This window comes from Mustela putorius, unplaced genomic scaffold (assembly GCF_011764305.1).
Source record: "Mustela putorius furo isolate JIRA1106 unplaced genomic scaffold, ASM1176430v1.1 tig00000430_pilon_pilon_pilon, whole genome shotgun sequence".
Lineage (NCBI taxonomy): Eukaryota > Metazoa > Chordata > Mammalia > Carnivora > Mustelidae > Mustela > Mustela putorius.
Genome location: NW_025421377.1, coordinates 21,064,364 through 21,089,962, shown reverse-complemented (window position 1 = coordinate 21,089,962; position 25,599 = coordinate 21,064,364). Strand labels below are relative to the sequence as shown.

The 25,599-nt window shown below is 37.0% G+C and overlaps 1 protein-coding gene across 2 annotated transcripts in view; it reads right to left on the bottom strand.

The window, feature by feature from the left end:
- SLC4A4 (solute carrier family 4 member 4) overlaps nt 1–25,599 on the bottom strand; it is a 350,735-nt gene that overhangs the window by 66,359 nt on the left and 258,777 nt on the right. For both annotated transcript variants that reach the window (XM_045079852.1, XM_045079853.1), the window contains exons 14-15: nt 20,226–20,497; nt 9,033–9,103 (exon numbers count right to left, since the gene is read on the bottom strand). In XM_045079852.1, the coding sequence (XP_044935787.1) occupies nt 9,033–9,103; nt 20,226–20,497 (343 nt within the window). The remainder of the gene's footprint in view (nt 1–9,032; nt 9,104–20,225; nt 20,498–25,599) is intronic.

Here is a 25,599-nt window from a genome sequence, read left to right as displayed (position 1 = left end):
TGAATAGCCAAAGTAATATTGAAAATGAAAAGCAAAATGCTGGCATCACAATCTCAGACTTCAAGCTGTATTAAAAAGTTGTAATCAGCAAGTCAGTCTGGTACTGACACAAAAGCAGACACACAAATCAATGGAACAGAATAGAGAACACAGAAATGGATCCACAACTGTATGGCTAACTAATCTTTGACAAAGGAGGAAAGAATATCCAATGGAAAAAAGACAATCTCTTCACCCAGTGATGCTGAGAAAACTGGACAGTGGCATGCAGAAGAATGATACTGGACCTCTTTCTTACACCATAAACAAAAATAGATTCAAAACGAATGGAAGGCCTAAAAGTAAGACAGGAAAACATCAAAATCCTACAGGAGAAAACAGACAGCAACCTCTTTGACCTGGCAATTTCTTATAGACACATTTCTGGAGGCAAGGGAAACCAAAGCAAAAATGAGCTACTGGGACCAAATCATGATAAAAAGCTCCTGAAAAATGAAGGAAAAAATCAATAAAACTAAAAGGTAATGGGTATAATGGGAGAAGATTTTTGCAATGACATATCTGATAAAGGATTAGTATCTAAAATATATAAAGAACATGTACAACTCAACACCAAAAACACAAGCAATCCAATTAAAAAATGGGCAGAAGAAAAACAGATAATTCTCCTAAGACCTACAGATAGCTAAAGCCACGTGAAAAGATGCTCAACATCCCTCAGCATCAGCAAAATACAAATCAAAACCACAATGAGATGCCACCTCACACTTGTCAAAATGGCTAAAATTAACAACTCAGAAAACAAGAGATGTTGGTGAGGATGCAGAGGAAGGAGACTTTTGCACTGCTGATTAGAACAGAAACTGCTGCAGCCACTCTGGAAAACTGCATGGAGATTCCTCAAAAAGTTAAAAATAAAACTACCCTATGGCTCAGCAATTGTCCTACTAGGTATTTATCCAGAGGATACAAAAATGCTTAATCAAAGGGGCACATGTACCCCAATGTTTACAGCATTTCCAACAATAGCCAAATTATGTAAAAAGTCAAAATGTCTATCAACTGATTAATGGATAAAGAAGTGCTATATAGAGAGCATAGAATATTACTCAGCCATCAAAAGGAATGAAATCTTGCCATTTGCACAACATGGATGGAACTAGAGTATATTACACTAAGAGAAATAAGTCTGCCAGAGAAAGACAAATACACAATTTCACTCATGTAGAATTTAAGAAATGAAACAGATGGACACAGGGGAAGGGAAGGAAAAATAAAGTAAGATAAAAACAGGAGACAGACTATAAGAGACTCTTAAAAATAGAGAACAAACTGAGGGTTGCAGGAGGAGAGGCAGATGGGGGGGTGGGCTAAACAGGTGATGGACATAAAGGAAGGCACTTGTTGGAATTAGCACTGGGGGTTTCAGTAAGTGACGAATCATTAAATTCTATTCCTGAAACCAATAGTACACATATGTTAACTAACTTGAATTTAAATTAAAAAAAAAAATAATAAAGTGAAATAACCAGATAAAATAAAGGATGCTCAGTTATATCTGAATTTCAGATAAACAGTGAATAATATTTTTAGTATAAATATGACCTATACAATATATAAGATATATTTGTACTAAAAAAAATTATTCATTATTTACCTGAAATTCAAATGCAACTGGGACACTTGGTTTTTGTTTTATTTTGTTTGCTAACTCTGGTGAGGCTATTTCAATAAGATATAGGCTATTCTGAGTAACAGCAGCATGTGGAAAATAGAAAAATGTAGCCAAAAGAAAACAGAAAATGCACTGGATCCTGATTAGATAAAGGAACTAAGGTAGTGTTAAGGGAGCAATAAAGAAGAATAAAACAAAAACAAATTTTTAAAAGTTTCCTTGGAGAAAGAAAATATGTCCACTTAAATATTAACTAATAATGCAAAGCAGTGAAAAAAGTGTCTGAATGAACAGTATAGAGATTAGCGGATCAGAAAAAGGACTAATCAGTTTCATTTAGCACAGAGAAAACAAAAGTTAAGCTAAGCCTTAAAAGAAAGACAGGTCCATGTAGAACTCTCATACTCCAAAGAGTAGAAAAAAGAGTGGCAAGAGAACAAAACTAAAAAAGAATGGCAGAGAGAGTAACAAAACTGAGTGGAAGGGGAGTAAAAAATGAGAAGCTTTGGATGTATATTTCTTCCTGCACTGGCATAAAACAAGAGGTAAAGCATTAGACAAGGAGAGGAGAAAAGATGCTGATTCAGGGACATACAACACCTCATTCACTTATCCAGTACGTCCTTTCTTCAAAATTTACTGGATATTCACCAGGTGGAGAAACTAACAGTGAGTGGACCAGGTGAGCCAAAACAGACTGACTGTGCAAATGCATAGTTTAAAAAAAAAAAAATAAGAGAAATGGGACCAAGTTGCTGAGGATTGTAATTGTGGTCAATCTCATGAAAAAGAAATATCAACCTGTTTTTCTGGATCTCACTTTCTAGAGAATTATTCTGTTAACACTGAATAGATTTGTTTGTAAATCTTAAAATCCAAGGTATACTGAAGGGGATGAATTTTTAAATTTTAAATTCTATAGCATCCTCCCAATGACAAAAGTGGGAGATACATATGTGAGAGAGGATGAGCAAAATGTTCATTGAAGCTACGTGATGTGTATGTGGGGGTTCGCTGTACTATTCTCTGTACTTGACTGCATGTTTTCAACTTCCCATAATGTTTTTAAAAGTAGGAACATGTGATATTCAAGGGGATTTAAGGACAGAATGGCACTTAACTTTCTCAGTGAGAGAAAATCACAAAGACGTTATGCACAAGAAGATTAATAAGACATTCTTTTTCCCATGAAAATGACTGTTAACTCCTAAAATCACCCTGAAGGTACATCAAATCAAAGCCCTTTTGCTTCCATGTCTGACTGCCAAGCAGAATTTATGAGACTATAATAGTTCTTAGTTCTATGATTAACAGCATTTCCATGTAAACATGATATGCTTCACTGCACAACATAATAAGCAAAAAAATAAAATAATAAAATAAATAAAAATGAAAGATCCTCTATTGCTCTCCTTAGGTATACCGCTCAACTGGTAAAGTATGGGCCTTTTTACATATATACAAATGAAGGTAATTCTACGAATAAAAGTCTCAAGGTTAAGTGCTTAATGTACTCCAGGGTTTTTTCCCTGCAGTGAGTAGGCCAGATTTACGGTAATCTGCAATCTTACTTTATGATCTAAAGGATACATTTGAGCTGCAGTTTTCTCTAGCTGTATGTGTTGTGAAATATCAAAACTAACTGGTGATTCTACTTTGATTAAAACATAGAATGTAGAATGAAAATAGACCACTCTCTTATAACGTACACCAAAATCAATTCAAAATGGATTAAAGACCCCAGTGTAAGAGAAAACCATCAAAATCCTAGAAGAGAACACAGGTTGTAACCTCTTTGACATCATCCACAGCCTCTGCTTTCTACATATGTCTCCTGAGGTAGGTGAAACAAAAGCAAAAATAAATTTCTGGGACCTCATCAAGATAAAACCTTTCTGCAGAGTGCAGGAAACAACAAAACTAAAAGGTAGCCTGCCGAATGGGAGAAGATATTTGCAAATGACACACCTGATAAAGGGTTAGTATTCAAAATCTATAAAGAACTTACCAAACTCAACACCCAAAAGACAATCCAATAAAAAAGAGGCAGAAGACATGAATATACATTTTTCCAAAGAAAACATACAGATGGCTAACAGATACTATGAAAAGATGCTCAATATCCCTCATCTTTGGGGAAATATGAATCAAAACTACAATGAGATATAATCTCAGACCTGTCAGGATGGCTAAAATTCACAGCTCAGGAAACAACAAATGCTGGTGAGGATGTGGAGAAAGGGGGGCCCCTCCTACACTGTAGGAATGCAAGATGGTACAGTCACTCTAGAAAACAGTATGGAGGTTCCTCAAAAATGTTAAAAATAGAACTATCCTACAATTCAGCAATATACAATTAGGTATTTACCTGAAGAATACAAAAATACTAATTCAAAGGGATACATGCACCCCAATGTTTATAGCAGCATTATCTACAATATCCAAATTATGGAAACAAGTATCCACTGACTGATGAATGGACAAGGAAGCTGTGCTATATATAAGAGTGTGTGTGTGTGTGTGTACACACACTGTGGAATAGTACTCAGCCATCAAAAAGAATAAAATATTGCACTTACATAATCTCACCAAACAAACTGAGGTTTGCTGGGGGTTGGGGAGGAGAAGGGATGGGGTGGTGGGGTTATGGACATTGGGGAAGATATGTGCTATGGTGAGTGCTGTGAAGTGTGTAAACCTGGCGATTCACAGACCTGTACCCCTGGGGCTAATAATACATTGTATGTTAATAAAATTTTTTTAATTAAAAAAAATGTTGCACTTATGACAACACGGATGGAGCTAGAGAGTGTTATGCTAAGTGAAATAACAGTCAGAGAAAGACAAATACCATACGATTTCATTCATATGTGGAATTTAAGAAACAAAACAAATAAGCAAAGGGGGTAAAAAAAAGGGAAAGGGAAAGCAAGGAATTAACTCTTAACTATAGAGAACAAACTGATGGTCACCAGAAGGGAGGAAGATAAGGATTAAGGAGCTCACTTGTTGTGATGAGCACCAGGCATTGCATGGAAGTGTTGAATCACTATACTGTACACCTGGAACTAATATTACACTGTATGTTAATTAACTGGAGTTTAAGTAAAAACTTTAAAAAAAAAAAGGGTCACTTCTAACCTCTCCAACAAGTTGGATAAGGTATAAAGTCATAGTTTCTAAAAATCTACCAGAGAGATAAGGATATAGAGAAACTTAAATAAACTCTAAAAAATTATAAGACCTTCATGGGAGAGAAGAACTCCATGGCTGCCCTGTGCGTGCCAGAGCAGCACATGGAAGAGAAAGCCTCTGCAGATGGAGGTATGGACAAATAAGTCAAATTTTCAATGAGTTTTTAATGGCTGCACGTAGACTGGGGTGATAGATCAGAAGTCCAAGGAGCCCTAGGCATTAGACTCAGCCTGCATCCATTCACCAAACTTTCTCACGGTCTTGCTAAGTGCACAGGTCGTATACAAAAGGTGGGAGGTCTGACAGGAAAGCTGAGAGAACTCCCCCCTTAGATACAGAGCCCCTACCAAATGTAAGAAAGTCACTTTCCTAAGATGGGAAGCAGGGCAGGAGAGTGGAAGCAAACCCCTCTGAAGCATTCAGGCATTCAGGCCTTTATAAGGCATCTGCCCTCTGAAGGCTGGGACAGAGTAGCTGGGCAAAGAAAGATCTCCCATGGCTCAGAAGCTGAGGCATAACATAAGACAAAGAGCATTCCCCATCGGATTTCCTGGGAGAATGGCAATGTTCTATACATGCCCTGTGTTGGGTGATGATGACATGAGTCTATAAAATGTCAAAACCCATCATGATGACCACGTAAGAACTGTGTGTTTTAGAGTGCATCTCAAATTTAATAATTTTTTAAAAAAAGAATCTAATGTGAAAAACAAAAAGCAACTAATCTATTTAATCACTTCCTTAGAAAAGCTTTGATGTTGTGAAATCTGGTCTCTCCCTCTGAGAGCTGCTAAGTTGAAGCCAGCAGATCCTAAGACTCCCTGTATCCATATAGTGTGGAGAAGCTGTGGCTGGTCTCAAAGTTTTAGAAGGACCTTTCAAAGAATTTTGTTTGCAGGCTGAAAGGGTATGCCTACCTATAAGTCTACAGGAAAACTGATGAAGGTGAGAAGCATTAAAAACATAATGAATCCAACAATGAATGGAAATAAAGGAAAACCTGTCTTTTTTATCTTGAGGGATGGTTATTCTAGAGTTCCAGGCAGTCTAAATGCTCTAGTGCCTATTTTTCCTGAAAACACACTGCTACTATGAAGAAGAAAAGTTGTCTTCGTGCTAATGAAGCTGAAGAGAAAAAGCCTTCCTTCATCTGACAGGATGTTCTCAGAGCCTTGTGAGACGGAGCCTTGCCGGTGCCCCAGGGCTGCATGTCACTTTTCCAGCACTTTCTTTCATACTCTAATTATGGCTGAATAAAAGAAGGAGATTATATCCTTGATGACTCTGTGTCCCAGGAAAGACTGAGGGTAGCAGAGCTAGCACGGCCAAACACAGAGAGGGCCCAGTCGCCCGTCAGAACAGAGACATCCAACTTATTTTCTCCACAGACCTGACTTCCGGTGGCAACATGGCCTAATGAAATGATAAAAATACCCAAACAGAATAATTATAGTATCTAACTTGCTTGAGGAATAAGTATGTGCCAGCCACCATGCTAAGTCCCAGACTTCTGCAGAGCCAGTGAGATAAAGTACTACTCTCATTGCTGCTTCACGAATGGGAAACTGGGCAGCTACCAAAACCTGTTAAGCAGTGGATCCCTAAGTTTGAAACCGGGCATGAGAACTCAGCATCTGTAAGTCCTTCTACATGAAACACTATTCTGCTTCCCCAAATAATGGAAAGGGGCAGACTTTGGAGTCAGAAAGCCCTGAGTTGAAATCATGATTTTACAGATACTGATGATACAGCCTTTGGAAGGACAGTTAACCTTTCTAAGCTTCGATTCCATTCATAGGACACAGGTAACATCACAAAATAGATGGACATAGGGGAAGAGAAGGAAAAATAAAATCAGATAAAAATTGAGAAGGAGACAAACCATAAGAGACTCTTAACTATGGAAAACAAACTGAGGGTTGCTGGAAGGGGGAGGGTGGGGGTATGGGGTAATTGGGTGACGGAGAGTAAGGAGAGGACATGATGGAGGAGCGCTGGGTGTTATATAAGGCTGATGAATCACTAAATTCTACCCTTGAAACTGATAATATACTATATTTAACTGAATTGAATTTTTAAAAAATTTTTAAGTACAGGTAACATAGTAACTCAAAAGTTATTCTTGGGATTATAGACAATGTGACGAGCCTGGCCCTTAGCAGGTGCTCAACAAATGGCAGTTATTACTGGTGATCACAAATCATATTACCTCTTTAAAACTCTTTTCTGGATCACATAAATATATAAATTGTGTGTGTGTGTTTACGTGTGTGTGTATTCAAGCGAAGCATACCTAAAGGCATTGATATGGATCGAAAAGGAGAAATGATGGACAGAATAGAAGTTGTTCTTCAGAATTACATACATACATATGCACACACACATTTATCCTACTTTCTTCTCTAGAGGTGCCAAACATAACAACTTAACATTTTAATTAAGGCGTGTGACTGATACACACGAGGGGACTATTGTCCTGGAGTACAGAACATGCGTAAGAACTGAAATTGTAGACGTTTCCATCTGCAAACACTGAAGCATCACAGTGTACTAGAAATATCACTGGTCTTAGAACCACTCGGGCTTCTGGTCAAATCTTTGTTTTAATAATTGACGGCTATGTGACCGAGAGCAAGAAAGGTTATTTACCTTCTAAAGCTTTCGTTTCTCTCATCTATAAAATGAACATAATTATACATGGCAGTTTGTGTTAATGATCATAATATGTGTAAAACACCTGGTCTCTAGTAGATGCCCTGTGAATGGTAGCTAAATTGTAACCATTATTGTTCCTTTATGTCTTCTATAATAGTCATACTAGAAGTCAATCACAATTTCCATTTGTTTTCCATAAATCTTATAGTGACATCTTATAACTATATACCAATTACTAGAGTCACACCAGAATTTGCCCAAAGACAGGGCTTAAAAATTCATTAATTTTAAAGCTTTCCTTGATTAGTTACAAAAGGAATTAAGTTAGAAATAATCTCTTTATAAGTCAGTGGAAGTGTTTTATTAATTTTTAATTGCAAATTAACTTATGGTATTAATTAATTATATATTTTTTAAATTTTTAATTAGACTTTAAGTTAAATTATTTCAAGTCTGGAAGGAACTATTTTCCTCTGTATTTTAATCAAGTTCTTTTAGGCACTTGGCTGGCTGGCTCAAAGACTAAAAAAAAAGAGCCACAGTTTGGAGAAAATCAGGGAGAACTTTAACAGTAAGGAAAGAAGTCAAGAGAGCCACAAAACATGAAAACAAGAGAGAAATAGGGTCAAGTGAGAGTTGTCCAGGAAAGATACAAAACATCATCTTTGAAAGGGTGTTGTGGGCACTCATTACATAACACCCGCAGAAGTGTTCTGGTCTCCTGAGAGATGGGCGCTCTCTCAATACAAGGTATTATGGTTTCTGTCTTTATAACCGAGAGATTGATATTCTTTGGTAAGACTCCATATCCAGTGTAGAAGCAACACAATTAGAAGCCTGAAACAGCACTTCTCCCTTGTTCTCCAACACAAAAGTCTCCCTCCAGTGTGTGACCTTCCATGCAAAACAGCTCATTTTTAAAGCTTGGTTCCAGTCTCTTAAAGGTCCTTGGTTACAAGCCATGGGAAAGGATATCATGTGACAGAAGCACAGTCCTTTCTAAGTGACAGGGGAAATGTCCTGCTACAATCACTCTTAGTGAGGAGAACACAACACCGTTTGGTAGTCAGAAGAATTCTTTTTTTTTTTTGTATTTTATTTTATTTTATTTATATTATTTTTTAAACACACTGTATTTGTACCCCTGGGGTAGTCAGAAGAATTCTTAATCGTACTAGAAACAGAGAGAGGATACCATGCTCTCACATTGCGACTGCCCTCACTTTCCCTGTGAAAATACCTCAAGGTGACAATGAATGGATATAGTAGTTAAATTCCTAAGAAGGTTTAAAAAGCATGTTGTAGGGGTAAATGTTCACTTGAGTTAAAACGGAAAAAAAAAAAGCTGACTAGAATAAGAAAAGTGTTTCTTTCTGCCCATCCACAATCACTGATTTGTGAAGTTGTATTCAAGCTCAGATGGTGGAAAGGGCAGGAGACATCATGTTATGAATATTATAATTAGTGTATACAATATGCAAATGACTTGAAATATTAAGACACTTACCATGTCAGTAGAAGAAACAGTTGGCAAATCCTCTGGGGCCAATGTAGTGTCATTAGATATTGAGATATTAACTGTAAGAAAAAGACAATTTTTACCATAAAAACAATATAAAAATGACCTTAATTTTGCAAAGCTAAGCTAGGCATTAACATGTCTTCAACAATAAAATAAATCCCAATGAATTTTTCTTTATTGTAACTGTAGTTACCTTTCACTTAAATAAAAATTACCAAAGATACAGACACATCTCTTGTATTTTAATTTGATAAGAAACAATGGCAAATATTTTTTAAAAATTGTATTACGATTTGTTTCAGACAGAAAAAGGAAAACACTTCACCATTACTAAAAGGCACTCAATATATTTTGCCTGTGAAATAAATGGATATTAGTAAGTGAATAATTTGATCACTGGCTTCATGTAGTCAAATCTCACAACATGGCATTTCACTAACTAATTTGGGATTTTGGGAACTTTGGATTGCATATGAGAAAGTGTATCTTTGCAAAATGTGGTAAAACAAAAAATCTTTCAAATACATAATCAATCATATAAATATAATGGGAATAAATATTTATCTAATTTTTAAAAAAATTATTTTTATATAATTTGGCATGATTTATAGATTTATTAAGAGTTTACTTTTGGAGGAATCTAATTAATTTATTAAACCAACTCTCCTCTTGGAAACATTTCATTTTTTAAAATCTATGAGTCTAAAATTAAAACAGTATTTAAAAAGAGTTCTGTAATTAAAATGTTATTTATCAGATAAAGCTTTTTCCTACTACATGAAGTTTTATGTGTTATAAGATAATCTGTTACTCAGAGTATAGCTGTAATTTGTGGAGATACTGTACAATGACACTTAAGTTTTTGTCTCTGAGTGTCATATTTAACATCCAATTTGCTAATTGTTATTTGGTCCCCTTCTGTCTGCCCCCTCCAGCCTCCAAGCCCCCAGACTGTCCTTTTAGCTTGCCATGTTTTAGGTCCTACCTACATAAGCTCTTAAGAAGAAACAAACAGATTTATTTGTTGAAATTTAAAATATAAGATCTGTGAGGAAAGAACAGAAAGGGCAGGTCTTGTTCACACTTTTCCCCAGAATCTGCCCGGTCTGGCATGCAACCAACAAGAACTCAAAAATATTTGCTTACTACTTAACCTTGAAAAAACGAAAATTCTGCCATTTGCAAAAATACGGATGAGGGCATTGTGCTAACTGAAATAAGCCAGACAAAGACAAATACCATTTGGTGTCACTTATAGGTAGAATCTAGAAAATATAATAAAATAAAAAATAAGTACTACTCATAGAAATAGAGAGTAAAATGGTGGTTGCCAGGGAGTAGGGGTGGATAGGAAAAAGTTAGTAAAGGGGTACAAAATTTCAGTTATAAGAGGACAAGATCTGAGGATCTAATGTATAACGTGGTAACTACAGCTGGTGATACTATATTACAGAACTGAAATTTGCTGAGCATAGGCCTTAAGAGTTCATAAAATAAAACTGCATAAAATAAAATAGAATAAAATGTGTGGTGATGGATATATGAATTAAGTTGGTGGCAATCCTTTCCTAATGTATACATATATGAAATCATCATTTTGTACACTTTAAATACATAACAATTTTGTCAATTTTACTTCAATAAAGCTGAAAAAATACTTGTTTACTGTCAATAAATAAGGCTAGAATATCAGCCATTTAATGAAACAAAGGAGAGCAGATAAAGGCAAAAGAAGTGAAAAAAGGAAAACAAATAAAAGGGAGAAAACATTTAGTTGAGCCCTAGTTTTTCTCAATTTTGGAAGCCATTCTGATCTCTGAAGGTTCTGGAATTGTTAAACTTTTCGTCTAAAGCTCGCAGCTGCTAGGGCACCCCCTACTTCCTTAGTAAAACTGTTTTCTTATTCCATTTCATTGCAGGTCATGGAAAGAATCAAAATAGGCTAAAGGATGCTTGGCCTGAACAGTAAAGCCAAACGTGAATCCATTCCCAGAAGTTAGAAGATGTTAGTGGCTTTTCATTAACAAAACCTAAATTTTTATTATGATTTTGCTTAAAAAAGCCTAAAGTACATTTTTGTTATTCCATTTGCTCACTTAAAAGCACCTGAAAGCATGTAACAGATATATTTTTATACCCACTTTATGTTGACTAGGACTCTGAGGCAAGATATGCCAGTTTTCTTGCCCAGGATTGCAGAGTCAACCAGAAATAGAATCGGTACCAAAATCTCATTTGGCGTTTTTTCTTTTCCTACCCAGCATTTGATTTTTGCAGCCACAGAATTCAAGGTGGGATAATACTCTCCAACGTTAGGGGCTGTAAATCTCAACTTTGAGCTGAAATGTCTTCTGGTCTGAGCTTTTGAAAGAAAACAGCGTATATGAAATCACAGGCACTATTTAGATGGGGTCTGGGAAGCTGTTCTTCCTGAGCAAGATTCTTTAATGCAATTTTATGAGCTTCCTATCACAAGAGAGTGAAGGTCTTTTTGCAACATACTTCTCTGCATAGAAACAAGGAGTAGGAGTGAAAGAGAAAGATATCCAAGCCTCCTTTTTTTGTGAAATGAATGACAGATAATAAAGCCACAAGTGAACTAAAATAGGATTCCAATCTGAACTTTCAGTAACTACTTTCAAGTTCTAGATACACATCAATTCTGCTCATCTAAATTCCTTTTATCTTTCCAGTTTTCCTCTGAGACAAGCCATTAAAACATACTGGCTCTAAAAATCCCAAAGACTGTATCAAAAGGACCATAAAAAGTATATGCCTTTCCTACTTATTTTAGTATGTAGTTGCTTCAAGAGAACTTCAAAGTAAATATTCAAACAAGCACTTCCATAAATCCATATTGGCAGAATATTGTAGAGTCCATAAGTAAGATTAAAAGTAAATTTCTTTAAGCTCACCGAAGAGGAAATGATCAATTCCAATTGGGAGTTTGGTCTATGAGAGCCACTGGTCACCATTTGGATCCATGTATTTTGGCAACCAAGTGCAGAATGATCTACGTGTATAGAATTTGTAATACCCTTAATTAGGATTCTGAAAAGGTCAAATAAAAAAGCATAAACACACTGCACTCTGTCTTCACTGTTTGCTCAGCACCATGGCTTATGAAGCAAAGAAAGTCTTTGCCGTAGGAATCTGGCTAATGTAGAATTAGCCAATTGTCCCTGGGATAGTCTGTGTCCCCCGCTTGGTTTCAAGGAGTTTTCACAGGTTGCTCATTTTATGTTCCTTGGATTTTCACTTCTTGATCCTCCTTCCTATGTATCAAATTCTAGCTGATTGCTGGAACAGGAGATTGAACACTATTGTAATGGACATATAAAAATATGCCTGGGAGTGCTCCTATCTTAAGCTAGCTTTAATTATTCCTTCTATGTTTAATGAGAGAGCTACAGAAAGAACCGGTTACAGGAGCTATGAGCAGGAGAAAAAGATGACATCCATATGTCAGTATAAGTATACCTCCTGCACAGGGACTACCAATGGCACCTTTAAGGTTGTCCTTCTTTATCCTCTAGGACCTGGTACCAGGAACTACCCCAGGACTCCTCTGCTTTACACATTAGCAGGAACTGTAACATCAGGAATATATACACAAGTTCCAAGGTCAACTAGGAAACAACAAATGGCCATCGAGGCCAATCTGTCTGCTTTGACGCACCACCGCATCACAAGTTAGAGAAAGGACTGCTAAGAAAACTGGGCTTGGAATTCTGTCTGTCTCCACCACCTTCTGGGGCACAGTGCTACCTCACTGCAACTGACCACGGGTCCTTCGCTTGTGAAATTGGATTTATAACAATCTGCCTCATAAGGTTACTGCACAGGATGAAATAAGACAATGTAGGCAAAATTGTTAGTGGGTTCTCCAGGAGCAAGTGGACCTAAGATGGATGCTAGCCAGGGTTACTGCTAGCTTTATGACCTGGAGGAAGCAAAACTTCACCCCTGGAAGAAAGGCTGCTACCACACAAGCTTTATGTGATGATTAAATACATATATATTACAATATTACAATATAATGTATTGAAATAGAGTTTATTAAACTCCCTTAGTAAAATATCTGGCACTTGGATGGTGCTTAATAAATCTTAGCCAAATCTCAATCTATACCCTCAGCATAGCTTCTTAGGTTTACAATAATGCAGAATTGGTTTACCTGCTCTGAATGACAAAAAAATTTAAGAGTATTCTCCATGATAATGAAACTTTAATGTTTTATTCCATTCTACTTGAGCAAATTTGAGGAAACAGAGACTGGAAAATAGATACAGAATAAAACTGAAGAAGCTTCTTACCTGTGGGGTCACGTCAGACTTACTTAAGGGTCCTAGATAATTTCAGCACATGAGCGCCTCTTAATAAAATCAAATATTTATGCTTTAAATGTCGAGATCAATAAAAGGCCAAAGTGCCTTTTGGAGAGATGACAAGGTGAATGAAGAAAACTGTGGGAGAAACAGCTCTTAGGGAAATTACCTGCCACTGTCTCAGACTTGAGCCTTAAAACAAATAAAATTAAGAGGAAATTTTTTTTTCACTTTCTCTTGTTATTATCCCTTTCATTTTCCTAAGTATTTTTACCAAGCCTCATGCTTGAGGTTTTCACTGTACCTAGGTAAGTTCAAGTTAGGACACTCTCCAACCCAGGGACACTTTTCCACGTGTTCACTTATGATACTGCCTTGAAAGTCAAAGAGCTCAGCTACTGTCAGATATTAAGGGGGATATATTTAGCCCCTGTTTTCACAAAGCAAACAAACAAACAAAAATGCACACACACTTCTCTTCCTTACCCACCCATCATTACATTTCAGATGTGTATAGAAATTACTACAGCGTATATTTTCCAAATCTGTGTTTCTATACAGACCCACAGCTAGAGAATTAATTAATACAGGTCTGGTGATTACCCAAATTCACTGTTTCTGATTCCTGCAGGTGTTATACAGAAACTGCTAAAATATTAGGCTAGGAGAGAAAAAGGAAACTAAAATGATTGATGTTTCAAATTTCTATGGTTTTCTCAAAAGGCCATATAGCCATGAATGAGAAAACTTTCAGCTGTGCTGGTAAAGTCTCCTTGCGAATGCAAAGCCCGAGTGGTCCTATACCAGAAGGCTTGTTACCTCCTGCCTAACCATTACTTTGTGATTTAAACCTACTTTATAATCCAAAGCGGGAATGATACACAATAAAAATAAAATTTCATAGAATATGATGCAGGTCATGGAAGATAAATTAAGATTATCTTTTGTTTCCTAATTTTATATTTTATTTCCTAATTTTCTTTTAATGGACTTTCTAATTATGAAACGCATATTGACTATAATATGGGACCACAGGAGACACAATCCAGCAGTTCTTTTTAATGGCTGTAACATATTGGTGCTTAGCATTTATTAAGATAATAGAAAAATTATATAGAAAAAAAATGGTAATGAAATTCTACGCTAGTGACAACCATTTTAGAGCATCTGGAAGCCTCCTCATGCTGGGAATAAAACAAAGGCATAGACATGGAAGCCGTGGCTACTTCTGATCTCTTGACTTGGTCTTACAGTTTTACACCAGGGGAAAAGCCATCTTTTACTTAGCGATACTATAGACAACAATGTTTCAGTGCCTGAAAAAGGATTTATTCCTCTTAATCATTCATCCATTATGAAGCATGTTCTCTCTGGAACAGTCAACAATGAATCAATAAAATATATCCCTTCTGTTAACAATAAAGTATAGTATCTATTCTCTTGGCTTGATTTTCTTGCTTTTCTAATTTATTTATCATTTTTAGCAAGGCTTCTTTCCCTTCCAGATATAAAACCACATTTGATTAGAAAGTTTATTTTGACCCTTTCTAAAATATTAATATGCCCTTGAGAGTACAGTCACTGCAACCTTGGCACATTAGGCAAATGAAAACAGGTACCAAAGTAGAAATGGATTTCTGAAAGTGTAGGTCAAATGAAAATCTGAGCTTGTTCATTCAAAAAGTAATTAACACACTTTGAAAGACAACACATTTTATAAAAATCTGTGTGTATATGTGTGTCTGTGTGGTATTTGTGTGGTGTGTGTGTGGGTATGTATGTGTGTGGTGGAGTATATAGGGGTGTGTGTGTGTGTGTGTGTGTGTGTGTGTGGTGTCTAGGTCTGTGTTATGTGCAGGGCAATTTGTTCTGTGTGTGGTGTGGTATATAAATGTGTGTGGTGTGGTGTGTGCATGTGTATGTCTGGTGTATAGGTGTGTGTAGTATGGTATAGAGGTATGCATGTGTGTGTGTGTATGGTATATATGTATGTGTGTATATAGGTGCATGTGATGTGTGTGGTGTGTGCTTATGGTGCAGGATGGTGTAGAGATGTTGTGACGTGGTATGTGGTGTATAGGTGTGTGTACAGTATGAGGTATAGGTATGTGTGTGGTGTACAGGTATGTGTGGCATGGTGTGTATATACAGTATGGTGTATAGGTGTGTGTGTAGGTGAGTGAGGTGCGCACATACAGTGTAGTGATAGATAGGTATGGATATGTGTGGTGGGTGCACGTGTGTGGGATACATGTGTAGTGTACCTCATTCCAAGCACAATTCTTTAAAAGGAATGAAATGGACCCATGACAAATTTTTGCTGAGAGCAGAAGGGGAAAGACCAAAGGGCAGGAGGAGGAGAGGGGAAAGAGGAGAGCTCATGACTTCTCCCCTATTTACAAAATTCTATCATTTATGTTTTTGAGTGAATTAGACCAATTCCCCTTAAGAGAACTGAACATTTCACCAATAGGACCTTTATGGCCTTCTTCTGCGTGACTGCATACAGTGTCCAACCGTTGTGCACACTTGGGATCCAGTGGAGTAATCTTAAGTGATCTAATTACAATGTACTGAACTCCTTAACATTTTTTTCTTTAAATATGGCTCCGATGTTTCATATTTATCTACAATAGCACATTAGTTGTTAATTTGAGGGGAACTGGCTTCCAAGAAAAACCTAGTTAGTATCTTCCTCTAGGAAAATTGGAGGGACAAATTATATTTTGAACCGCTTTAAAAGAATACAACTAAAAGAAAACTGGCAGAGGCCTCTTTTGTGAAACAATGAGAAATGAGAAAAAAATTATTACTTGGTGTCTATGAGGTGTCAAACAATGTGCATATACTCTTTCATTCAATCCATCTAGTAGTAACTTCTAAGAGTAGGTACAACTACTAACCCAGCTCACAGGTTATAAAACAAGAAATCAGGGCCACGCTGCTAATTAGAGCCGCATACATGCTCACTTTCCTTTATCCCGAAGCACATACTGTTCACACTTCATCACACTAAGAGTTTCCCAAACCAGGATGTTGGGGATGAACTGTAAAACTGTGAACTGTCCTTCATTTGGATACTTCTCAGTTGGGGCGCCTGGGTGGCTCAGTGGATACTTCTCAGTTTACTACTGACTTCTGAAACGGATCGTCTTCCTCATACGCCTCTGCTATGTAAGCACCGGGCTCAGTGGTGGAGATACGGCCTCTATTACCTCAATTAACAGCCACTCTATTTCTAAGAAAAGGAAATTTTAGCTCAAAAACCATGCATCCACCCTGACCGATATGCCAAATCTCATGACTAATTTTCCTTTTAGCACTGGCAACTGAGCTTTCTCAGTTCTCAGTAAATGGGAACCTAAGGAAGTAGATGACTTTGGCCCCTGAGCAACAGATGGGGCAAAACGAAAGGGGAAAAAGATGCGGGAAGAAACGGAAACTCGGGAAGTGGTAAACACTTACGGAAGCAAGTGACATCAAGAAAGATAAGGAAGGAAAAGAGGAGGGAGAGTGGTCGCCACAAAGCACAACGAATTCATACTACTACTGTGGCCACCAACAGAGTTTTCTTAATGATTAAGCGACCCCTACTTCCCTCCCTCTAAAATCACTTCTCAGTTTGCAGGCTCATGACTCCATCAGTGTAGTTGCTGGTTCACTGTTACACACTATCCCAGTGCTGGAAAACAAGTCATCCGCCAGTTCAAATATTACTGACTCATTGAATTCTTTTACTTGGAGTGCATGTTGCGATGAAAGACCAGGCTCTTGTTGTTTTAAGACTATTCAGTCGAGCTGTACATGCAGCCGTATTATTCTCTATCATTTTTCAGTTTGTTATTGTGAAGGTATGAAATTTATGGTGGTATATAGTTTTCTATCAAAAAGTATTACGGTTGTGAGGGAAACGCAGTCACTAATACAAGGGGGTTTTGAGGATTGTCGTGAAAATGCAGATATCCACTTGCCTCCTCTCAAACCAGAAACAGGCTTTATTTCCGTGGATTAAATTAATCTCTGACACTCATGAGCATATCCTTCAGGGGCTCCTTTCATCTGGACAACTCTAAAAATACGGGCTGCAATCAAGGGTCTGGTTGCAGAACAAGCCAACTGCCCAGCAATATTCGCTTAGAAGGGAGGCTTGCCTGGTTCCGTCATTCATACTTACTAACGTAAGTTTTAATAAATTATACCAGCGGTAACAATGGCAGTTAACGCTTAGTAACTTACTACATATCAGAATCTGTCCTCACTACTTTGAAATACCTCATGTTTTCCTATTTGATACAATAATTCTGTAAGGTAAGGACCCCATTTTACGGATGAGGAAGGCGAGGCAGAGTTTCTGTGGGAAAAGGAACTTGCCCAAAGTCACACAAAGGGTATTATTAGCTAAGTTGGGACTCAAACACAAGATTTTCTGATTTCAAAGCCCAGCTACACTACTTTACTGGCATCATTCAGAGGTAGCAGAATTGTCAGAGAACTTCCAAGACAACAACTAGCTCTTTAGGACAGACTTCCCATCCGAGCTAAAGAAAACAGGTGAAAGGAAAAACCGTCTATCTCCACTTCAACTAGTACTTTACTACGCATGTTTCAAGCCTCAAAATGAGTTTTCAAGAAAACACGATCCTTCTTGGAAGGAAAATTACATGTGAAATCTTCATATGTTTTTCACAGTTAAAACACATTCAAATATGTCTTCCTTGGCTTTATTTGACCCTCTCTGTCCGCATCCAATCGAAACAACGAGGACCAGTTTCCATTAGCCTCAGGTAGGTAGATCTTTTTTGTGGCAGGGATGTTGACAAAGCCCTCATCTGGCTTTATGACTACCTCACACCTCAAAACAATTGAGAAAGTACCTTTTTTCCTTTAGAAAAATTTGTTGTATAACTCCTCAGACTTGCCTATGAAGTCAGATTCCTGACTTCTCCATAAATAAGTATTTACATACAGACAAGCACATAAAGATAGACAGAAATAATGAAGAGGAAAGTTCAAAATCCCACAGTTCAATATGGCTGTGAGTCAATATTTTGGAATATGCAGAGTCTGGACTTCCGCTGAAAGTCCACAATGGAGGGTAACCCCCTCTTTCTTTTAGGACATGTTCTACATGGACGTGTAATGCTTACGTCTGTGTTTCAAGCGTATTCCACAGATCCTAATGATCGTATCTATCACGCATTGAGTACTTACTCTTTTCAAAGCATATTTTATGCTATGAAATATTCAGAATCAGTATATATTTTAATAATAATAAACTTTTGGACCTATATGTCATTCATGTTCCCTGAATCTTTAAATTTCCATCTTGTACGAGTCTCTGCTTTGCTTTTAAGCATGCCCTTTATTTTAATGTGTGTTGACTGTCCTTAAATAAGACCAAAGAACCCATGGGTGCAAAGCCCAACAATGCCCTATTTTTCCATCAGGGTTACTGACTGACCCAGTTTTAAGGAGATACTGTTCTCTTGTCTCTCACCACTCAAGATGCATACAGGTCTTCTAAGATTTCTCTGCCCAAGTGTCAGAGAAGAACACAGATACAAAACCAAAATATCTGAGAGCAATCTGACACAGCCAAGCCATAAGCATTAAAATGCTTCGTAGTATCTTGTTTAGTTTTTAAACTCATAATCATTTTGTTTGCATTCTAGTCTATAATACATCCACGTTTGTTTCACTGTAAACATTAAGAGTTTCTTCCTCAGAATCTCTAAGTAAAAGTGCACAGGGCATGAATATGCCCTACATCTGCGCTCAGATTCACAAAGCCTTCAGCACACCATTGTACTCCTGGTGCTACAAGATGTCAGTTCAGAAGCATGGAGTGTTATGTCCATTTTTATTTTAAGGGACAATGACCCGCAGCTAATTGCATAACCTGGGATAAATAACTCTATTTCCATTTAATTGTCTGACACAAATGTCTACCCCTCATTCTCCCAGAGCAAATATAAAACGACTTTTCCCGAAGTGAATCATTTCTCCCAAATGCCTTCTATATTATAAAATGATGATAAATTAGTCAAAAAAAATTTTTTCAGAGAGCAAATTGAGCACTTCTTTGGGAAAAAAATCCTGATGCTGCCTCAGGTTTGGCAAGACAGATATTAAAGTGCTAAGATGTACAGAATCATATTCCTCACCCGGAACTTACTTTTTACTTTTATGTCTTTCCTAACTCTAGAATATAAATCTTCCGGGACAGCATAACATTCCTTCTTTTGTTTCTCTCATTTCTTCTTTTTCCTTTCTTATTTACATTGTTTGTCACAAATGAACTATAAGGCTCTACTTTGCTACTAGGTGACTCCAGTCTGAATTTCTTTTTTAATTTCATGCTTCAAATTATATAAAGTGAACGAGAATCTTGTTTCTTCTGTAAGCTTAAAATAATTTAGAGTTTACTTTAGGAAGAGATTTCTATAGTAATAAGGAAACAGCAAAATATGGGATAGAAGTTCAGAGGACTCGTCTGGTCTGGACCTTAGATCTGATGATATTTGTACTTGGTTCCCTCAACTTTCAGATAAGATTAAGAATAATATACACTGTATGGTGACTAACATAATAAAAAATGTGCATTAAACTTCTTTACAAATACTGCAGTTTGAGTTAATTTCAAAGTACTGGGCTAATTACATTCAGATTCCAGACCTCCTGATTTCACCTTCCGATTGAATCATGGGGCTAAGGCACTTTGGGTAATGAGACTTCAAATTCAGCAGGATGGTTTCTCAGAGAAAACATCATGTTGAAAGCTTGCACGCATGGAGCCCACACCTTCCTCCAAACACAGGGGAAGTACAAGCACCAAGCATGATGTCCTTACCTGGGTCAGGAGGCATACAGGCACAGGAAAACTGAGTATTGTAGCCCACTTTGAAGTTGGAGTTGATGGGGTAGTAGTCCGCTAGCTTGATCATCTTCTTGAAAGCATCATAGATAAAAATGAAGCTAATCAGAGAAGAGAAACCCTCTTCGGTGAAGCGAGTGAAGTACTGAACCAAGAAGCTGGCATCTGTGGCTACCAAAATGAGACACAAGAAGGCTGACCACAGGCCAATCCAAAGGCGAAACTCCAGGTAGTCAAAATTATGGTCCCTAGAAAGAAAGAAAGAAAGAAAGAAAGAAAGGTAATCAGATTAATCCTCCCTGGAACACAAAGAATAATATAAAACTACCCAATAACTGCAGAATGATTGCTAAACCCAAGATCACTTGTAGCCACTAGATATGAAGCTCAGTCTTGATTTCATCCAGAAAATATTAAGGTTAAAGAAGTGGTCTAGTGATATCATCCTGCTACCATAAAGAAATAATCCCAGAAGTTTAAGAATGTCATATCAAAAGCAGTCCCAGCATTTATATGTAAATAACAACTTTCTCATTCAAAAATTCTTGTCCCTGCCTTTATGGAGTTAATAAAAGAAACAATTTGAGAGTGTCACGTTGGTAGCCAGTACACACTCAATAAATGTTTGTGAGCTTTACTGGTTAATGAAGACACTAAGCTAAATATGGTCTCTGTCCCCACATCATTGCCATCATTGAGGGAGACAAACTGATGAACGTAATCGCACCATAAAATAGTACATGATACCACATGTATCATGTACTATTCCACAGAGGTTCCACAGAGTGTCCCAGAGGACAACTAATTCTGGCTGGAGGAGGACTAATGGAGATGCAGAAAAATCTCAAGGAATTTAAGGATAAATAGGATAAATGCACTGTACTCAGAACAAGAAAGGCTGTCTTGCTATGTTATAGCCAGATCCACTGCTTCTCATGAACTTTGCCCACAGACGTGAGCAAAAGTTGTGTGTAAAGCATCTTGCTAAAGTTGTGTGTAAAGCATCTTGTGACCACCTTGTTTTTCATCTGTTCCTCTCCCACAGCAGTCTTAGAATAGGCTGTCTGCATCAGAGGATGCCTTTTTATTATTTTTTTGAAGGCTTTTCCGTTTCTTATAAGTAAATTAGTTCACATCTAGGAAAAGATGGGTCAAGTGTTGACATTCTACCATTTCATATTGATTCTTCTAAAATTATGTGAAGATTACTTTATAATATTTCTTTCTCATCATTTGTGATAAAAAAGCAAATAGTAGTAGTCATATTTATTCTACGAGAAAAAGAAATAAATCAAGGAGCATACATGTTTGAAGCTTGACAGGCTTGTTTTAAACAATGAGTTTCTGATGGTGACATTTTTTAATACTTTCCTAAAGGCATGGTATCAAAGCCTTCACCACCAACAACCCAGTCTGGGCCACCAAGAAGTTGTTGCTTGATTAAAGTCCTTACTGATATCCATGTTTGCCCTGCTCAAAGCCATTTTCCACATCACAGCCAAAATGATCTTTTTAAATGTAAATGAGATCTCCCCGCCACCGCCACCATTTAAAACCTTTTGGTGGCTTCACACTGCTCTTAAAATAAAATGTGGCTTCTCTAAACTAATACAATACTTGGCATACAGGTTTCCAGTGAGAACTTGCTGGACGAATTAAGGCATGCCTATGGTTTAGGACTTGAGACAGCTACTGACATGACCTATAAGCTATTACAGGGAGCCAGGAGATCCTGAGTGAAAAATTTTATAGAATATTAGAATTAAAAGGTCCTTAGGTACTGAAATGGTTAATTTTATGTGTCAAGTTGGCTGGATCATGCAGTACCCAGATACTTGGTCAAACACTATTCTTGGTGTCTCTGTAAGGGTGGTTTTGATGAAATTAACATTTAACTTGGTAGACTTTGAGTAAAACAGATAGCTTTTCATAATGTGGATGAAACTCATCCAACTGAGTTCTTCAACCAAATACAAAAAACTACCTGCCAAACTCAAGCAAGAAATTTTCTCCAGCAGATTGCCTTTGGGCTTTCTCCGGAACATGCCTCTTTCTGGTTCTATAGCAGACACCCTTTGACCTTGAACTGGAACATCAACTCTCCTGGGTCTCCAGCCTGCTGGCCCACCCTGCAGATTTTGGACCTGCTGGTCTCCATGATTGTGTGAGCCAATTCCTTAACAATAAATCTCTTTATCATATTGGTACTGTTATTCTGGAGAATATTAATACAGATGCCAATTAGTCAAATATGTGTCATTTTATAGATGAGGACACCACCAAGGCCAATGGAAGTTAAGCCATTTATCCAATATTAAGGTTTTAATGGCAGAGCTGAGCCAGAAACCAAATTTCTGCCTTCCTGGATGATTCCTTTAAAAAATCACACCACCATTCGCTTACCTGATGCGTATTTAGGGTGGTTCTTAATTACACCACCATTCCCTTACCTGATGCGTATTTAGGGTGGGCCTTAAGATCACTGCCCTTTGTATCCCTCTTTTTACCAAATCACATAGACTGGAAATACTACCAAAGCAACAGACTATTAACACTTGGGTAGAGCTTATCGACTATTAACACTTGGGTAGAGCGTTATCTCCCACGGGTTTCCTGGAATCTTTCTGAAGACATCTTTTGCATTCCCTTTCCATCTCGAAACCCACTGCTTAATCCTATGCATGTCTTTGTGAGATGAGCAGACTATAGAAAAGCTAAATTCTAGGAATTTGAGATAATTTACATTATCGCACAATGAATCAAGTCTCAATCAGAGCTAAGAAACAGTTTCATCACTTCTGAGCCAACAATCTTTTTTCATAAAATAAAAATTTTAAACAATTACCTAGTTCTGCTACCCTGACAAGATGACAGAACAATCTTAATTTATTTTAAGAATGCTAATGGTTGTTTAGAGAATGTATGTTTACAGGACAGGATGAGAAACAAATCTAATAACTAGTTAATGGTTAGGAACACTCGGTTTGAGTACAAAGGGGAAAAAATGCATGTATACACTTAAATCTTGGGATCTAAACGATATACCAAAATAGCTGCTCTACAATACTTAAATACTCCCAGAGTAGCTCCATAAGGATAACCCAAATAAAATCACTAAAACCCATGGCACTTCATTATAAAAGTGATACGTTTACAGCAGCAAGAAGAAAGAGGAGTAAGACATGAGAACTTTTTAGAACAAGTTGATCAACAAGAATGACTACAATAAAATGGCAAAATTACATCCAATAAGCTTATCAGTCCCTTTAGTGCCAAGTTTAAATAGCAATTATGTTATAAAAACTAACAGGAAATGATAGTACAGACAAAAGGAACTATTGTGACTAAATGGGTTTACATCCTTATGATACCACAGTGTTCTTAGATATTTTGAGTTATAGTTTCTAAGGAGCATAAAACCAAGGTATGAATTGAGGAACTCATCTGAAGCATGCTACAGAAATTAATGTTTAGTCTCTGACAAATATAAACTCCCTAAACTACATGAATAAATCCAGTAATATAATAGAAGAAAATAATCATTTGAAGTCCTCTAAGTAAAACGTTCAAAGACCAGAAGGAAAAAATTATTGAATGACCAAATGACAATTACACAAGTTAAACTCCAACTTTAATTATGAGGCTTGTACATAGCTTAGAACACAGGGTAAAACTTCTTTCAGATTCCTCACTCAAGAAAAAGAAAATGTATCTAATTTTCCATTAGTGGTTTGTAAGGTGTAAAAACAGTGCAAAGGAGGCTCCAGAATTAGGAAAACAAAACTCAACTGGCATTTGGAAAGCTTGTAAGCTTGTGCCTTCATTTTGTTATTAATTTTAAAAAGTGGACGCACATCTCTCATATTCCTTTATGATTCTCCAGTTTACAGGGCAGACATTAAAACCTGTATCCCATATCAGGAGGAAACCTGCGAATCATGTGGAATTTGCATTCAAGTCTACTGAAGTTACAAAATAAGGATTTACCCACTTCTCAAAAAATGGTAAAATATGTTGGGTAAGACAGACCTACCAGTTTCTTTACCGAAGGATTTCTCAGATCCCTTAGTAAGCTAAAGTGTAAGGTGAATTACTGAGAGGGAGATAAAATATACAGCATATTCTGGATTTATTGGGATTACAGAAGCTTTTTGTCCAAGGAACACTTACAATGGGACTAGAAATTGAGGAAATACACTTTGAGAAATAGTGATCTACACAAATAATCTGTATCTAGACACAATATTAGCACTGTTGCTGTAATATTGAGGCAAATGATACAGCATTGTGAATAAAATAATAAGGTTTGCCAAATAAGCACCACATGCTACTCAGTGATGAATTTAAAGCATCGTTTCTCGAATGTTTCTTGTTGCTTTACAACTGTTTTCAAATAAATCACTTGGAACTATGTTTACATTACCAATTATGATGAAACAGAAGGGAAAGTGAGAAAGGAACTTGCTTAGTGAAAGGAAATAATCTCTATCCTACAATTATCTAAAGTAAACTGGGATACAAACATTTTCTGTGTATTAAGGCTCTGATCACATTGCATCCAATAAATCTTTCTGCAAAGGTTGCACATGTTTGTTCCTGTTTATAGTACATGCTTGTTTCATCTTCCCACAAAAGCTTTCTTGTCTCACACAATGTTTTCTCAAACATATAAAAACGGTCTGACTTTCTATAAACTGACACAAACAGAATTCTTTCCAATGTCCTGAGAATGATGACGGAGGAGGGATCTTCTGTGGTGAGCCAAGAAAATTCACATTATTTAAAATCTAGAACTTTAAATTTTCTTAAGACCCTTGCTGATGTCCTCAACCCAGCTTTCAAAACACAAATTTCAAGCCCTCATTCCCTCCTCTGTCTTGGGATTGTTTTTGATAGCTCAGAGTTTCAAAGATGACTATACTAGAAGTCCACGAGGTATCGTGTAGGTAATAAAATTTCCAATAACAAAATCTTAAAAATGTGTAACAACAGAAGAATACAGAAATCCCAACAAATCATATGAAATGGTGCAATCTACCTACAGGATTGAGATCTGCTGGGAAAGGCAATTCTCTCTGTGAGAATGGTATCAAGTCCATTAGAAAGAGGCCAGAATACCCAATTTGGTTTTGAATCTATTTGTGTGCTAATGTGGTCACTTGGATAATTCTCTTAACCTGATTTTCTCCTTCTTAAATTGATCCATCAATTTCAAAAAGAAAATATGATAGCACAATTGTTATGTCCAATAAGAGTGTCTAGTGACTCTACAAGAGGCAGAAAGTGAAGCAGGAGTTCAAATCCTAGCCCTACCTACAGCAGATGATGGAGCCTTCAGCAATGCACTTAC